The sequence below is a fragment of the Ursus arctos genome, unplaced genomic scaffold (assembly GCF_023065955.2).
Source record: "Ursus arctos isolate Adak ecotype North America unplaced genomic scaffold, UrsArc2.0 scaffold_16, whole genome shotgun sequence".
Lineage (NCBI taxonomy): Eukaryota > Metazoa > Chordata > Mammalia > Carnivora > Ursidae > Ursus > Ursus arctos.
In genome coordinates, this window is record NW_026622830.1 from 2403111 (window position 1) to 2421486 (window position 18376).

Below are 18376 nucleotides of genomic sequence, written 5' to 3' on the forward strand. Positions count from 1 at the left end.
AGCAGGTGGCTCGATGCTGGCCCCCAGAGGGGGTGGGCGTGGTGTGAGGAAGAAGGGAAAAGGGCCTTGGGACCGTGGCCTGGGGGGCCTCAGACCCTCTGGGACCGTGGCTAATGGGCCAAAGAGTGATGCGGCTGCGCTGGTATCTGGGGATCCAAAGATCCACACGCATTTCTGAAGCAAGGCCTCACCGCCAGCGGCAAAATACACAACGCGGTGTATTAATGAAGTGCGGCATCTAGGGACCCCATGCCTTTCTCTGTCCAACAGCCTTTGAACCTGTGGCCTTCTCAGAGCCACCGTGAGAATAACAGGCCCCGTCTCCATTATCCAGCATCCCTTAACCACCATCCTGGGCCTCCATGGACGTCCATCCCATCCAAACACCAGGCATGGCCACAACGGAAACAGTAGTGTGAGCGAGCGGCTGTGAACGCCAGCCCCGCCACTGTCCTGCCGGGGAGACGGGGCAGCAGGAATATGGGACCACACTGACGCACGGCGCAAACGCGGCCTCTAATCCTCTCTCCTCCAATCCCAGGTAAGTCACCCGATCAGCACCTGGATCAGGAACATCCCCACTGATCAAGCTACTTAGGCCGAGTTTAACCAAGTACATCTAATCTCAGCACCGGAGATCATTTAAAGGTAAAGACATAAGCTCATCATTGGTGTTGAGTCCTGGAAATCGGTTTATTTCGACGCTGCAGACACGTACTTCTGGCCCCACGTTCTAGCTTAAGAGTTCAAGTAGAAATGAGGCTTTAATTTATGCTCAGGAAAATAAAAATAGATTAATAGGATCCAAATCAAGCCACTAGAAGAGGTTTTTCTGTGCCAAAAGACAGGCACCGAGAGTTTCCCTAAACAGGTTATCATTTTAACATGGTAAAGCACTAGACTTATTTTTTAAATAGCAAAACTACAATTATCTCTGCACGCCCCGTATCGCCGCTCTGCAGTGCTCCCGCGTAACGAACCAACCGTCAGCGATACTGGCAGGATGAGCGTGTCTGTGCCACACTAGACGGCCAGCCTTATCAAAATCCAAAGGCATTAATCCTTTCCCTACATCAAAAATCAAATACCTTTCTGGAGAGAGGCTACAGTCTCAGGAAGAGCAGTTGCACTGGGAGACGGAGAGTGCAGATTAACGGCACAATATGTTCAGAAATAAAGAGATAAGCATTTGCCTGCACAGCTCCTGCTTGACACTCGGAACTCGGGACTCTCGCAGCAAGACACAGACAAGCGTCCGGAGTGGCGCGCGGCCTTCCCGTCATATCTGGCCTCTTCGAGAGTGACCGGGAACTCCGGCAATGAACAAGGCCATCCTCCGTGGTCCCATTTCCAACAAGAAGAAGTTTGAAACCGCATGGCATTTAAGCAAGAAGGAAATAATATTATTTCAAAACCGGTAACGGAGAAATGCAATAAGGCAATTGCTAGATAACCGCGGGGAGGGGTGGCTTCCTGATGGAATAACCACCTTTCAAAGCGAGGAAACAAGGTGATTTTCTGCCCGCTCGGAGGAGCAGACAGAGGGCGGACTGCAGCCTCCTGGTCTCCGGAGCGGCCCCTCCTCCCCTGCGGTTGCAGGAAGTGATTAATTAGTGCCTCCTTGAAGCGGCAACCTAGGGAAGCCCCTGGGAGACTTTGATGGGCACGTCACAGAATGATATCCTTCCAGAATCCTCCTTTTAGAGCCCAACAATGGGGCATGTCTCCAGCAGTCCGAGCACCGCGCCAGGGCTCCCGCGAGGACGGAGGCCTGGCTTAGAAAGAACTCTCTTCTCGCTGCCTCTTTTGTAAAGGGAGGAAACACCACTCATGACCGAATTCCAAGAGAAAGGAGACAACCGTGTATGAGCTGGCGCCCTGCTCCCAAGTTCCTGTGCTCTTGGGCTGCTGCCCCTCGGCCCCCAGTCAGCCCACGTGAACCCAACTGGGTGGGTCCCAAGAGTCCCAACCTGTCCGTGTTGGTGTGAGACCCCAGCTACTCTCTATTTTCATGTTTCCACTAGGAAAAGGCAAAAGATTCTCTTACGTTGGGACAGACCCATCCCGTGAGTGGCACCTTCTCTAACGTCCCTGGGGGTAGGTACGACCTCTCTGGGCTCACCCTGCTGGAAAACCGAATTCCTATTTTAGGTTCCTCTGGCCTCACGCACCGTGAGAGGCCTCCAGGTGAGGGGCACCCGTGCAGCATCAAGTGAGCACGGGAGACTTCCAGAATCCCAACCGCAGACACGGGAGCCTCTTGGCTGCAGCCTCAGGAGATGCTGGAGCCGAGCCCGCGGACCCGCGCCAGCCCGAAAGGGAAAGTAATCCTGTTCACAAAGAAATCAGGAAGGCAGCCTGCAGGCCCCTCCATCATGCTGATTCGGCCAGGCTGGACATGAGGGCTGCCTTCCTCGCTTAGGAAGAAGGGGCCCCCTTGTCGAGGGGCTCGATTTAATCCAGCAGAAGATACGGGACCCGAAGGACCCCGGGACAGTCACACACCACGAGCACTTCCTTTCCAGGCTGCACCGCTGGTTTTCTCTAGGTGCTCAGGCATCTGGTCTGCACACCCCAACTCGCATCCAAGGAAAGCAAGCAAGATGGGGGAGGTGGAGAGGCTAAGACGAGGAGGCCCTTATTTTCCAGCCCCCAGGTGATCCCCAGGAGACTAGAAAGTTCCAGAATCTCTGTGCCCTGGAATTCCTACCCAAAGAGCAGAGACAAGCCCATTCTAATTTTAGGGGCTGCCACGAAAGGCTGTCGCTGTCATCATGTTTAAAAAAAAACAGAGGTTTTTAGGGAATACCGTGCTTACAGTGTTTTGAATGCAAATCCCTGGAGCAGGGCCACCTCAATGACCCACACGCACCGGGCAGGTGTATTGGGGTGGACAGAGCTACTGAGGCCAAGAGCCACCTGCAGTGTCTAGGCCTAGGAATCAGGGCACTTCTTCAGTGTTTCACCCAAAAATCCCCGGGAGGAAGACTCCGCCTCTTTGGAGATGTTCAAGCCTTCCTGCAAAGGCACCATCACTCAACCACGAAGGAAAAGACTCGAAGCTCACACTGCACCCCCCACCCCCCGTCATTTTCAAAGAATCCGAGACTTCAAATGGATTTCAAAGGCCCCTGTAATTTTGGCAGCATGACATTTTATGTCTTATAAGGTATTTTTATTAGCCAGGATTGTAGAAAATTGACGTTTACCAGCCATTAACCTTTCAAGCATGTATTTTTTTCCCCACACGGAACTATATCTTACAGTTCTCTGCAGATCAATCCTTAAGCTGTCCAGCTCCTTTAAGGGGGAAAAAAAAAAGCAACGCAGAGCCTCCCTGTTCTCAAGAAGACACAGATTCTATAATTTTACAGACTTTTGATCACAATCTCATCACCTTCAGCCCTTCCTGGTAATCTGTTTTTATCTTTAAAATATTAAGGACTAGAGGAGACAAGCGGAATGATCCCTTCTTTGTACTGCGGAAAGGTGGGGAAGAGTGAGGTAGTTTAAGAAACAATCGCCCAGCTTTACAGAGGGGAGGCCCTGCAGCACGGACACCTTGCTTGGCCAGCTTCCGACCCCCCTGGTGTTTCCCCGCCCCAGCATTAAATATACCACGACATAATCCAGGCATACCAGAGCCCTATTAATAAATACCCCTAGCGAATAACTTAGGTTCATCTGTGCCCTCCACGAGCCTATGGAGCTTTAAAGCCATTCCATAATTTATTTATTCAATTTTAAAAACACGCCTTTTGCCAAAATGTCTCTGGTCACACAAAAGAAAGGAAAGGCCAAGAAGGGGAAAGTTCCCAAACACAACCATAAAACCTATCGAATGGACTGCCATCTAACAGAAAAGTGACTGCATCCAGGGCCGGCTCCCGCATCTCGGGAACAGACTCTCAAGAGCGGCTGAGCTCAGCCACCAACAACTGGGGCCGCGTGGAAAAGAGAGGTGCCCGCGGCCACGGGTGTCCCGGTCATACATCAGGGATGCAGCGTTTTCCCTGAGAGTCTGCTCCCAGCTGGGGCCTGGATGTGGGCCTCCCTTCCCCAAAGCCTCCGGAAAGCAGAGATGCTGCAGCCCCGGGCTCCACTTAGCTGAGCAGCAGCGGCCACGGACCCGGCATTCATCGTTCAACAGGCCGGGTACTACCTCATGTGCATCGTCTGCTGGCCCTCCAGACCCACCCCTGCAATCAGAGCCCTCACCTCCTCCTACCAGGCTGCCACAGAAGGTCACGCAGGACATGCACCAGCTGTCGCACAGCTTTATGACTGTGCCCTGGGTCTGGACCCCTGGAGGCTGCTCGGGCCTGGACCTCAGGGTGCCCCGTGTCCACCGGGAACATCCGAGGCTGTGGTGCACAGGGCAGGGGCATGGCCTCAGGCGACAGGCCGCCGTGTAAACCCAGGCTCCTCCAGCACCATGCAGGAGCGTGAACAAGGGGCCGCAACGCGTCACGCATCAGCACCCCTGCCGGGTAAAGGGGGTGAGCAACGCGCCTACCTCACAGGGTGGTTGGGCAGGTCCGTCCGGGCGGCACCGGTGAGGCACGCAGCGCAGTGGCCAGCACAGAAGAGCCTCAATCAACAGACGGCAGCGAGGGTCCTACCGACTCCTGGATTAGGGCCGGCCGCCGGGACCAGCACGGGGCTTCCCGTGGGCTCCCCGTGGGCTTCCCGTGCTCGCCAAAGGTGGCTGCACGTGCGGCTCATCCTAATTCCCGGCGTTCATTAACCAAACGCCCACAGGTGTGCCCTCCGACGAGCCAGCCAAGGCTCCCCTCTGTCAGTATCACATTGAAGAAAAAAAAGAAACAAAGGAAAAAGGTGTCTTTCTCCTTGAAATCCCCACGGGGTGCAAACAAGCCTGAGCCTCAGGACCGAGCAAAGAAACAGCTTACCTGGCAGTTCCAACGACGGCCCTTTCCGCTCGGCCCCTGCTGCCAGAGGCACTCGTGGGGAACGGAAAACGCAGCCCGAGGGTCCAGCTGGAGCAGTGCTTGGGGACCCGAGACATCCCGAGTCCTACTGCAACAGTCCTTCTCTGGCAGGGACGGGGTTGCCCATCCAGACGCCAGAAGAGTGAGGACGGCAGGGCTGTGGGACGCAGCAGCAGCTGACTCCCCACGGGGTACCCGGGGCTCCCCGCAACTGCACATCCACAGGGTAGCGCCGGTCCCCAGGGATACGTGAGGCGGCCCCCAACACAGCGGTAAAGGAGTGACGGCCACAGGGATGGGCCCTGGGAACAGTGGAGCAGCTGCTAACCTCTGCTTTCGGAGGAGCTGAGCAGCCAGGCAGCAAAAACGCAGCCGCTCAAAACACAAGAAACTTGACACGCGGAGCCAGAAATAATGCCTTTTTGCATTTGCACGGCAAAGCAGTTTTGGGGAGAGAAGAGGCACGTTCTATAAATGCTTCCGTACCGGAGCGCCCCGCGCCTTCCCGCCCCGCGCCTTCCCGCGCCTCCACGTCTGGGCAGCAGGGGGAGCGAGCCTGTCCTCCTCTAGGGGCAGCGGTTCTGTGAGCCAAGCCCAAACGCAGACCTTTAGATTCACCAAATATTTACAGTGTAGCCACGCGATATGAGCTGAGCTATAATGCTTGTGAAGAAAGCATTGACAAGGGAAGATAATGGGAGGAGAGCAAACGTTCCACGTACGCTTTAGTGCCGATGGCACTGTTCCGTGTCACGCTTTCGAAGATAGAAGACTGGATTTCTGCCGTGAGGGGCCTCGTGGACACTCAGAGCATCGTGTCAGCCGCCCGCCCGAGCTGCGTGCTCAGATGCCGGCTACCACCCGGCACACACCCTCAGGAATAACGCGGTTTCTCACGAGGGACGCTGACCCTGCGATTCTGAGGCTAAAATCCCGCTGGACCTGAGGTCCTCAGGCTTGAAGGAGCACCAGCCCCGGGGAGGCCGATCAATCAGGCAGCATCCCAGGGCACAGCCCCAGGATTTCTGATGCACTGGGTGTCTGGGTGTCCCGGGGCACCTGCCACAACGACTGCAAACTCGGTGGCTGAAAATAACAAGAACTTATTCTCTTGATGCTCTAGAAGCCGGAGCCTCAAGTCAAGCTGGGGGCAGGGCTGTGCTGCCCCCGGGAGGCTCCAGGCAGGGTCCTTCCTGCCTCCTCCAGCTTCTGGTGTCTCCAGCCGCCCTGAGGTAGTGGCTGCCTCCCTCCCTCTGCCTCCCTTCCCGTGGCTTCTCCCCTGTGTCTGTGTCTCTTCTGTCCCTTCTCAGGACACCTGTCCTTGGATTTAAGGTCCACCTGGATCATCCAGGATAATCTCATCTCAATAGCCTTACTTAGTTATGCCTGCAAGACCCCTTCTCCCAACAAAGCTCCGGTCACAGGCTCCAGGTAGGTGGATCTTTTGAGGCCCACCATTCGACCCCTACGGTAGGTCTGGGGAGGGACCCAGGGGCCTGCCCGGTCTCACAAGTGTCCCGCAGGCAGGCAGCTCCCCACCCCCACTTGGACGTGCTATGCCTCTGCTCTCCCGATAAGGACACTGACGCCCGCAGAAAGGAGGGCCGCCCAGCCGGGACCTCGTCCCAAGAACGCCGGTGACGCCGCACTTCTCCCTCAGCCTTGCAGGCAGCAGGTGCCTGGGACCGCGGGCTGAGCAAACACGTCCCCTGAGGGCTCTCCCTCAGGTTTCGAGGCAGATCAATGTCAACAGTGCTCACACTTAGATTTGGCAGCAAAACCAACACAAGACAAAAATCCAACATTTTCCAAGTCGGGTGGACAGACGTGGGCACACACTCCAAAGGGAAGACCCAGAGGTGAGTCGCCCTCCTCCCTCCTGTTCAAAGACAGCGAAAGGGATCCTTCCCAGACAGACATGGGTCTGCACCCCCCCCCCCGGGGGGCCTGGAACTTAATGAAACCGGATGCCAAACGGAAAATGCACCCGTTCCAGGCCAAGAAGGACTCCCTCCGCACCTGTGGCTTCTCCCGGTGCCACAGCCCTGGGCAGGGATGCTCCCATCCTCCCCGAGGACCATCCTCCCGTAAACGAGGCAGGGGGAGGCACTCTTGTGCCCACGGATATTTATCTGCCTCTGAAGGCTTACCTTAATCCTTCCTAAATCCCCGCACACTGTCAGCAAGAAAACAGTGAAGCCAAACAAGGCAGCGTTCGAAGCCGCCAGATGGCGAGCTGCTGTGGGCTCTACAGCCTTCGTTCACCCTGCAGGCTCTCAAGGGGCAAATCGCATCTCAGGAGTCACAGAGAAGCTGCCGGCCAGAGTCCCCACTGCAGACTCAGGACATGGGGGGGGGGGGGGGGGGGCTCCGGGAATGAGGCGGGACTGGATGAGTGGCACGGGGCATCTGAGCACTGGCATTTCCTGACCCCGAATCGCGCCCGGTTCCTCAATCACTCTGAGCCTGTTTCCCCCACAGTGAAGGGGGGTGTCCATGTGAACTGCTGAGGACCCCCAGGAACTGAATGAAGAACACAGCAAGGTGCACGAGCCACAGCACGGCCTCAGGGCATGGGGGCCGGAAACACAGGCTTGAGGGAGGTCCCAGGATGCCTGCGAGTGGCCCCTACCATGCACACAGGCCTCTGCGCAAGTGACCAAGGCAAGGACCCGGAGATTAAGGACGGCCGGGTCATCGCAGTGAGCCCCGTGCCATCACGAGGGTCCTCGTAAGTGGAAGGGGGAGGCAGCAGGGTCAGAGGTGGCGATGCGAGCACGAGGTAGGGGGCACAGGCGGAAGCACTGGTGTGGCCGTGGGAATGGAGCGCTGGCCGAGAGCCAAGGAAAGCATGGTGCCCTGTGAAGCAGAGCAGGCAAGGACACGGACTCTGCCCTGGGGCCCCCAGGAGGAATCAGCCCTGCCCACGGCTTGACGGCAGCCTGGAGGACCCGCCCATGCTGGATTTCTGGTGTCCAGATCAGCAAGAAGATACTTTTGTGTCTTTCAAGCCACTAACTACATGGGCCGCTGGACTAGCCTAGGAAACTAACATGACCCCTGACCCAAGTCAACAACTCCCTGGAAAGGCGGGCAGGGGATGTGCAGTCACGGAGAGCTCCGCCCAGAACTCACGGGGCTGGGGTATGACCTGCAAATGCCCCGAGCCCGCAGGCATCTTGAAGGCGTCCAGGGGGCAGGTGTATTAGTGCCTGGGAGTCCTTGACACACACCAGCTTGCTGTGATGGAGGTCGAGAGGGAAATGGGCTTTGGAAGAAAGAACACACTGGCCAAAGATAATAAAGTAGGTTTGCTTTGTTGTGTTCTCTTTTGTTGAAGCAGGAGAGTCAGGGAGCCAGCCTGAAACACCAGGAGAGGGCAGCCGAGAGCCAGGGCAAAAAGTCACCCAAATTCTGAGCCTTCTGACCAAAGCAAAGGATTTTACCAGACCAGCCTGCAACATGCCACAGCCCCCTCCGAGGACTGAAAGCAAGGAGCACGTGCCAGGAGGGGGTTCGCAAGAACACACGGGGGGTGGGGGGCAGGGAGCTTCACCACCTTCGATGCACAGGAACTCACAGTACAGTATTTTTTCGTGGCGAAATTCACTCAAAGCCACACTTGCTCTTCATAAAGTCAGAATAATCAGCACATTCTTTGGAAAGACGAATGCCTGCTCATTCCCGTGTTCGCGATTAGTTATGGCATCTACTTCAGTATGCTTCAAAGATGCAGAGAGGGAGGGAGTGGGGCAGGGAGCGAGGGGGCAGGCCTGGAAACCTACCACAGGAGGCTCCCAGACCCGGGGCAGATGGAGGGCACACACATGGCTCACGCATGTCCCACTGTGAGAGGGCTCCAGGAGCGTCCTCCAGGCAGTCGCTGGCTCCTCTTGTGGTCCATGACTGGAGGCCTCCTTTCTGTCCCCGGTGCTCGTATCATCCATGTCCCAGCTTCCAGACCACAGGCGTCCTCACCAGGGACACTCTCGGCTTCCCCCAGCACTGGCAGATCCTGAGAGCCGAGAGAGCACCCACTCTGGGCTGTGTGCTTCATGCCCAGAATTGAAAACTCCTGTTGGCATTACAGAATCCCGGCTCTTGTGATCTCAGGGCCAGTTCCGCAAACCCAAGGTGTCCACGGAGTTTGGACCCACTTCAGACGAGCCCTCACGCATCACTGATGGCCATCGAGCACCTCTTGACCCACTGGGCCTCTGTGTGTTGCAAATGTCCAAGACGAGAAACAATTAGCACATCCGAATGCTTGATAACTGCTAATTTTATGATGGTGCCCTGAACATCTGGGGCAGTGTGTACATGTGATCTCAGCGCTCGGAAACCATCTCTGCTCACGGTACGCGGGAGATATAAATGAGCTCCGAGCACGGGGCTGGACACACAGGGAGAGCAGAGCAAATCCACGCACTCTGACCACTCTCTCAACTTCCCTCACCGATCAATCGGCCTCTGACCCCTAAACCAGGACCAGTTTTACCCTGGCAAAGCTTTCGAGAGGATCCCACGGGGGGTGTCTGCGGAGGGCTGGCGTGCCGTGTGGCCAGAACCCAGGGCTCCTAAAGGACAATCACAAGGCCTCGCATTCCCGCATCTTGAGATGCCATGAAAACGTGTGGTTCTGAAATGCAGACGTCTTCATCTTCCAGCCGGGGCAGGGAGGAGTCTGTCGTCCTCATGTCTAACTGCGGCGTGAGCTTTCTCCAGCGAGGGTTTTTAGCTGGAGACAGTGATTATGCACACACAGGCCAGAAGCTGGAAGATACGGGGCTGGGGGGCTCCTGAGGCATGCCTTAGGGACCTAGTGTGCAGCTGCCACCAGCACCCCTCGGGCCACACGGGCCACGCGGCTGCAGAGTGCAAGGCCATGGCGGTTTGCCTCCTGGCCGCCGGGACCCTCCGGGCCTGAGCTCTGGCTCGGGGACGACACTGGCAGCTGTGCCTTCCCAGGCTGACCCTGCCTCTGACTGAAGCCACTGTCTGTGGATGTAAACTCCCCTCTCTCATCCTCCTACCTCTGCCACCAGGCAAAGTTAGCGGGGGAAAGGCTGCTGAGAACTCAAAGTGACACTGAAAAGGCAAGGCTGGCCCCAAAGACAGCCAGTGGGGCATCACCGTCTCCAGCGAGGTCTACGTGGTGGGTTCTGGATGCTCCTTCTCGGGGACCCCTGAGGCAGCTGCCAAAAGAGGCCGTGGAGGTCTCGGTGCTCCAAGAGGAGCATTCCTCCAGCTTTCAGAGCAAGGAACGTGCTAGTGTGAGGCTAGTGGAGCCCACAGGTCAGGACGCAGTCCTGCGCAGCCGCCCCTCACCTCCACCTCTCGTGCAGACTGAGGTTCCCCGGAGCTAGTCAACACTGCGCACAAAGTCCCAACACCTGTTTTCCTGGCTTCCCGGAGGACGACAGCTACGAGATCCAGCGGAGACTGCACATTCCCTGATGGGTGGCACAGACAGGCAGCCTGGCTTCATACGTTTAATGATTCATCCACATCCTGGCCCAGACGCTAATGTCGTTGACTGTTCAATTCATCTGCTCGGCAAATACTTACTGAGTGCCCACTGTGTGCTCTCTGCGATCCAGGGTGCTGGATGTGGATTCTAGTCCACGGGGAGCAGAGGCCAATAAAGCAAGAATAAGGCCAAGGCCCAAGGAACAAAGGATGGGTAGAAGGGCCTCCCCACCCCCCAAACCTGGGCTCAAGTCAGAGGATGAAATGTGTTCCAAACGTCCAGAGGGAAGGACAGGTACTTGCTGCTGTGCACAGTGCTGGCTTCCCTAATCCGGGACTGCCTGGGCTACAAAGGACAAAAAACTCAACTGTGGTATTTTAGCTTTGTTTTTCTCACCTCTTAGGGGGACAGTGAGCCCAGAGGTTATCTGGATGTGGTTCAAGCATGCCACCTAGGATCCAGTTCCTGCTCCACCATCCTCACAGTCACAAGATGGCTGCTCTGCCTCAGACATCACGTCTGTCTTCCAGGCAGGAAGAGGTAAGGGCAAAAGGCAGAAGGCATGGCCAGCTGAAGAGGTTCCTCTCTACCAGGAGGAAAGAAAGGAAGAAAAGACACCTTTCCTGGAAGCCTCGTCTAACAGAATAACCTAATTAGGTCCTACTAACCAGAATGGGGCCATATTGCCACCTTGGCATAAGAGTCTACCTGACGTGTGAGCATCTTCAACAGCACCCATGTATGCCAAACGGGTCTGTACAGAAGAGGCGTCAGTGAGGAAGAGGGTGAGAAGGGACACGGGACAGGCAGCCTGCAGTGTCTACTACTTCGAAGCACGAGGTTGGTTTCTCACCAGCACCACCATCTGAGCATCCCCAGCAGCTCCCACTCCCCAGTGAGGGAACCGAGGAGGCCCAGGCGCGTCCCAGGGTCAGCGTTCTCGGGCTCGTTCATGACTTTATTTGAGACTGTCGCTGCACGGCCACCACACCACGAATTAGGCACGATGTGGGGTGTGGGTCGGCAGCAGGACTGGCCCAGCCTCTTGCCCCACATCTGGTGACGCCTTCTGCCCTGGCAAGAGTGACCTGTCTGCACAGGGGTGGGTCAAGCCAAACCGCATGGGCAAAGAGGCTATGTTCAGTATACCTGTCAAGATAAGATAACAGTGCTTCTGGCCCTGCCGATTACGTGTGCCCAATTCTCATACGCGGACTCTGGACACCTGCACATGGACTCTCTTCCACCATCCCTCCCTCTCTGGGCCTCGGTACGCAAATGAGTCATTCATTCCACAATGCATTCAGGGAGGGCGCTGGAAGCGGAAGCCTTAAAGGGCAGACACCCATGCTTGTCTCCTCGGTATCCATTCCTCCCTCCTTCCTTCCTAAAACAGAATCTTACTTGCTCCAAGGAGATGGATCTACCAGGTGGTGGATCATAATAGCTCTAACCCAAATACGACAACGCAATTCTCTGCTTCCCAGCCTCCCCGCCCCTTTCTGCTGGGAGCGGCATGTGACCTAGTTCTAGCCAAGGAGAACTGTAAGCATCTTGAGAAAGTGCTTGCTTTCCTGATACAGGGAAGGGATGCAAATGGTGCCACTACTCCCTCCTTTATCCTGCTCCAAACTCAAATGCAATGGCCGGAGCCACAGCAGCTAGTTTACAATGATGAGGCAACAAACTGAGCTGACAATCTAAAGATGGTAGAATAAAGATCAGGCAAGTGACAATGGTGCTCGCAAGCTGTCCCAGCCCCCGACCGTCTCTCTCTTCATTGTCATGTGAGAAAAATGAACCCCCCTTCATTTAAGATTCTGGTAATGGGGTTTATCCTGTTAGCTGAAACACATTCTGCCATGATCTAAAATAGTCCAGCAGAGTGACAGAGCTGCTGCCCTCGTGAACCTTATCGTTTTAATAAAAGAGATGCCCACCCAGAGAACAGAAGTTCTCCGAGGAGGAAGCTGAGTGTGTTTGGGGGAGCAAACAACGGCCCTAAGGTGATCCACAAAGGCTTTTCTGAGGAAGTCCTCAGAAACAGCGCTCCTCTCTTCTCTGTATTATTTGAGTCACCTCCTCAGGTTAATGTCCAGACCCCACTCCCTCCCGCCCCCAGCAGACATTTCTACTCACATGCCGCCTCCTGTCCAGGACCCAGGGGAGCTAGGACCCATGCGTCCAGGGTGCCTGCCATACAGCCTATCACCCTCTCATCCTTGGGGGGTTTTGCCGCGAAGCAGGTCTGGGTTTTCCAGAACTCTGCCCACCACAAGAGAGCAATGCAGGTCACTGCATCAGCTGCTGGGCTGACCGTTAATTACTAACAAAGCCGAGAAAAAGACAGCAGCTCAGCAACTGCCCCACACGAAACTATGGCTCACAGAACGTTCCATTTCGGCCTAAGGAAAACGGCTTCACCACCCTACTTTAGATATTACCACGCACCAGTGATCGTGGCCGTAGTGAATGAGCCTGACAACAACACTAGAGCTAACAGTGTGTGGCTACGTTCACAAGCTGGCCAGAAAAAGCACGCACAGAAACACAACTCGTAGGGGATCTGGGAACGCTACAAATCAGCCCCACAGACGCCCTGCCTGGCTGTACACAGAGGCTCCGCGCTCACAAGGTTCACAATACCATAGTATTTGCTACCCTATTGGGGAAAACTATTTTAAGCCTAATTAGCATGAAATTTTTAGAATGCAAATGCTTTTCATTTAGACATAAAACAAAATGCCACGACATTTCTTCCATCCATTTATCATAAATAAGTTAATTACTGTGTAACAAATCGCTCCTTCTGGAATCTGGGTGTTTGGGGCTGCTGGTAAGCTGACGCAGGCAAAGGGAAGGGGCCACCAAGCAGCCGTTAACGGCTTTCGGGGTACTTACAATAAAACGGTGACTCTGTGAGGCTTCAATTGTCAAATTAAGGTTAAGCTCTCTCTGTTGGAATAACTCAATTATAAGTAGTCATTATCTATTTAACGGGATTCCTACCAGAATAACAGAAATAGCGTGGTTTTGTTTTATTTTGGATGCACACGTCTTCACTGTGGTCTTGTGGTTTGCAGAGTGCATACACAAAAAGAGAAATTTTTATCTGCCCTGATTTGAGTGTGTGTCTGCGTCAGCTTTTGCCTCCATATGTGTAAAATTACTTCTAAGATATGAAAAATCTTTGTCCCTGAGAACAGCGGGGGGAAGGGGGAGCACACAGGTGCAGGAGAAGCAATAGGGCTCTAGCCTGCCCCACGGATGGGAAGTGTCCCAACGCCCATGAGACACCTGCAATTCTCCCCTCAACCTGGGTGGGGCTGGGCCTCATCTCTGGAAGACGTAAGTGCCCCGAAAATAGGTCATGCATCCCCAAAGCCTGTAGGCTGGTCCAAGTTCACCTTCTCCATCCCACGCTGGGTGAAAACCGTCTGGGCTCAGGCGGCAGGCCAACGTTCAGCCAGCAATCAAGACTTCCCCACAACACTGAGCCGAGTGGCCAGTTCAGCCTGGACCCACAAAGCAGCCAGGAAGGAGACCAGATATCTGTTAGAAACCCCATATTTCAACATAAAAGGTATGAGAATCTGCCATTCTCTTCCACAGTAGGTGGCACGTGGCCTTACCAAAAGAGAGGCACTTTTTCTTATATTCCAGAGTAAAAGTGATAGTCTAAGATCTCATCAAGTGTAGCTTCATACCCAGAGAGGCCCAGGATGCCAGCTTCCAGACAAGCAAACAGGGGTACTGCAGCGTGTCCCCTGCCTGAGCCACAGTACAGCACACTGAGTGTGGAAGAATCTTCCGGGCCTTCCCTGAGCGCACACAGGGAAGCTCAGTAGGCTAATACATCCTGAAAGATGGCCCACCCTCTGTAACTCTAAAATGACATGCACCGTGCAATTCACAGAGCGTCACCTAAAAACTCTTCCCAATACACGCCTCCTCGTGCAACACACCCATTCTGCTTCTGCTCAGTTGCTGGCAATTTCTTTCTTTTTTTTTTTTTTTTTTTTTTGGTAATCAATGAAAGATTCAATAGTATCATACCCTTAGCAGTCAATGCAGTTGACAACAAATAAGAAAAGTTGGACTTGGTAGCAAGTAAAAATCCCGATTCATACAACCAAGCACAAACAAGGAAAGTCAACCAGCTCCGTCTCCAAGGAAGAAGATCTGAAATATCACCTCCCGATATGTGTGTGTTCCCACCCCCTCCCCACCCAAAGAAGCTGCTGTCAGCTCTTAAGGGAAAATCCTAGATTCCCTAAAACACAAAACCGGAGAGAAAGTCAGCAGTATGAGGATTCTTTGGTCATGAGCACCGAAATTTAGCTCTGAGGCTTTATCCAAAGTCTGCTCCCTCCATCCCTCTGAAATCAGCTAAAAGCTGCTACTTCTGGGAAGGCGCACAGCCACGGTGTTCGTGGTAGGATTTGGAATCCTCAGAAGGAAGAACTGATTTATTTCCCCTCCCATGCAAATGGAAAGTTTAATTAGTTTGTCTCGAAAGGGAAACAGATCAACACGCAGAATGATCCACTGTCACTTGACTTCTGAAGCTGCCTCTGACGTTCCCATCACAAGTGTGGATATAATCCTACAATTACGATAAAGCTAATTGGTAGTTCCCTCCTGCATGTGTGTTTTCGTGTTGTCAGTGGGGCAGTAATGAAAATGAATGCCACATTTGTGAACAGAACGTCTGTGGGCTTATTTACCGCATCTCCAACAACATCGTCTGCTTTATCATGCATTTCAAAGCAGGGATAATTTAAGAATCCAGAATTTCATACATAAAAATACTTAGCAAGAAAGTCTCTCCCTGCACATTATTTGGGTGACGTTACATCCGAATTCCAATTTGTTGCCCAGGAAATGATTCACCTCACTCAAAAATGACAGGCATTCTGAATCATTCACCTGTGATGCAAAATGCCTTCGAGGTCCCCAGAATCCCCCTCTCACTGACCTCACGGACAACATTTTGCAAAGAGCCTGCCTCAAAGACAGCCTGGCCTTGCCTGTTCCTGGAAATGTCTCCCCCGTCCAGAGCACGACGTGCAAGTTCTTCCCACCCCCATGCCCCCTACCTTTGAGTAGCCTCTCTCCTTCCAGAATATTTTCCGAGATTAATGCCGTGTAGTCTTCTTCAGAGAATCCAGCCTTGCAGGTCTCCCTGGCTGTAAGATCTCCATTGTGGGCCTGAGCACAGAAAAAAGAAGAGGTTGGAACAAATGTGAAGTTGACAGAAATTTAATGCAAAGCCCATGTTTACGAGGGGCTGCTGCTGGCTGGGTCTCGCCTCCGGCTATGACAGAAACGAAGAAGCCACAGCCTCCACCCTGACCCAACGCTCTTCTGCTTCTGTTTTCTCAGGGACTCACCTGGTTCAGCAGCCCCCCAGACCCTGTGGCCGCCCGCAGCCGGGGCAGAGCCACAGTCTGCACGCACCGCATGCTCCCCTCCACACGCCGCACCCGCGGTCAGGTGTCAGTGATGAACCGGGCACAGCCAGGGAGTGTCCGTAACCACCGATGACACGAGACAGCTGTCCCGATGTGAGGCGATCAGAGTGGTGTGAATGTGGCCTCTGGCTCTGAAAACACCTTCTCCTCCTGTGTCCTGTGCTCACTCTCCTGTGATGGTGGGATGAAGTGCCATGAAGCGGGCGGAGACGCAGCAGGAGGGTGCACCTGACCTTCTGACCCCGGGCCTCAGGGGAAGGCTCCTCTGCTTCCCACACGGGGCAGGCGGAAGTCCAGCACCGATGAGGGGGCCCTGCTGGATTGGCCTGGGGTCAGGGGTGCTGGGTGGGGAGGTGGGCCGGCTGCAGTCTCTCTGGCCCCACAGAGGGCAACATCAGAGAGGCATCTGAAGGCAGCCCAGGAAGCCACAGAGAGGAAGGTGCCGCCAACGGCAGCCCTGATGGCCAGGGCACCCTCGTGGCCCTGGAGCTGAGCTCTGGGTGCAGAGGGCCTGCAGGCTTATGTCTTCTCCCCGGGTCACCAGGGGGGGACGAGGGGGCAGAGCAAAAAAGGAGGTCCTCCTAGAGGCGGCTCAGCGCCCGGCAGGGAGGAGGCTTCCCAAAGACCGGGCTCCACCCTCCACCTCCAGTGGGCTGAACACCGGTCCGCCCTTGGAGCCCCCATCTCTAGCCCAACCAGGCGAGACAGCTCCTCTAACTGAATGAAAGGGTGGGTGTCCGCCTGTGCTGGGAGCGCCCGGGACCCTGCCCAACAGAAGGGGCTGGGGGCTGGCAAGGGGCCCCAGCCCGGCTGAGGGGAGTGGCAGCTCCAGGTCATCCTCGAGGGGTGGGGAACCGTCGAAGAGATTGCCCGCGCAGCAGGGACGCGGGGGCTGAGACGACGGAGCTCAGCGGCCGGTTCCCCGGGCAGCGCACACCAGCAGCAGGGGCGCAGCCCGCGGTCGTGCCTTCGCGGGGCCGCCGCCCGCCCGGCCTCGGCTCCCACACTCTGACGCCCGCCCGGGCGCGGGCGCCCTCCCGCAACAGCGCCATGGGGAGGGCGAGGGGCGCGAGTTCATTCCTTGGGAAAGCTCCAAACCGCGACTCCACTTCTCGGGAACGGAGCTCCACAGAGGACCGGAGCCCCGGAGGCGAACTCGCCCAGGAAAGTTTCGCCCCGCCCGGGCGAGTGGCGAGCGCAGCCGGAGCGCCCCGCAGCCTCGGAGCGGCCTGGGGGCGCCGCACTTGTTTATCTCGGAGGTTACAACTGCGCTGCCCGGAGGAGCAGCGAGGCCGATCGGCCACGAGAGGGGGTTCCTGCAACTCCCGCGGCCCCGCCGCCTCCCCAGGGGCGCCACCCGCGCAGCCCCGCATGCCGCCCCCGGGGCCTGCACCCGCCGAGCACAGCCGGTCTGGGGGCCGGGCTCCCGGGCTCCGCGGAAAGGAGGCGGGCGCCCGGACCGCGCTCCCGGGCTCCCTCACCCTGCGCCCGCCTGGCGCCTGGCTCCCCGGCTTCGCTCCCAGCGGCGAGAGCCCCGCCGGACACGGGCTCCAGCCGCGCCTCGGGGGCTCGGCGGCGAGGGTGCCCCGCGGTCCACATCCGCTGCCCACCCTCAGCCAAGGTCCCTGTCAGCACCCGGAAGACGAGCGCGGAGGCGGCGCCGCGCCGCGAGACCCGGGCCCCGGGCAGGGCGGCCAGAGAGGTTGTCCCCAGCACCCCTGGTTCCCTGCCTGCTGTCGCCAGCTCTCCCGCCCGCAGTCCCGGCCCGGGCTGGGCTCGCCAACTCCGGAGGCTCGCGGCTCCCGGGCGATGGAGGGCGCGCCGGCTCCGCCAGCGGGCAGCCTGCCCAGGCGCGGGAGAGCCGAGCTCCGAGCAGCGGCCGCGGACCTGGGGCGGCCGAGGGATGCTTGGCGGGTCCCGCTTCAGGCAGAGCTCTCTGGGCCCTCCACCCACCCACATCCCACCCCGCTTCGCACCACGGCTCGCCGCTGCCCCGGCGGCTCCCCGTTCCTGCCGACCGCGGGCGGCTTCGCGGAGCGCGGGAGCCTCTGGATGCAGCGGTGCTCGCGGCGGAGGCGCCCGGGAGAGCCCCTCCGGGCGAGTGCGCGCCCCGGCGGCTACGGGGGCGGCCCCGCGGTGCCCGCGGCTTCCGAACGGCCGGGACGCCAGGCGGCAACTTACCCGGAGCGCGCCGGAGAGCGAGAGCAGCACGAGGAGCACGCCGGAGCCCGCGGTCATCTTCCCGCCGCGCCGCGCCCCGGCGCCCGCCCGGAGCCCGGCGCCCGGAGCCCGCTCCCGGCCGCCGCCCGGATCGCGCAGCTCCGATGGCCGCCGCCGCCGCTGCCGCCGCTCGATCCGGCCCCGCGCCTCCAGCCCGGCCGCGCCGCCGCTGTAGCTGCCCGGCTCCGGGAGCCAGGCCAAGTCGGCCGGCGGCGCGCTCCCTCGGGCCGGTGCGTCCGCCGGCCTCGCAGCCGCCCGCG

General features: G+C 57.0%; 1 protein-coding gene across 1 annotated transcript in view; it reads right to left on the bottom strand.

Annotated features, from left to right (window-relative positions):
• Positions 1-18167, bottom strand: part of CDH4 (cadherin 4) — a 534326-nt gene extending 516159 nt beyond the window's left edge. Inside the window, exons 1-2 of the mRNA XM_057312450.1 lie at positions 18078-18167; positions 15522-15633 (exon numbers count right to left, since the gene is read on the bottom strand). Coding sequence (XP_057168433.1) covers positions 15522-15633; positions 18078-18134 — 169 coding nt within the window. The 5' untranslated portion in view covers positions 18135-18167. The remainder of the gene's footprint in view (positions 1-15521; positions 15634-18077) is intronic.
• Positions 18168-18376: the final 209 nt, after the last annotated feature.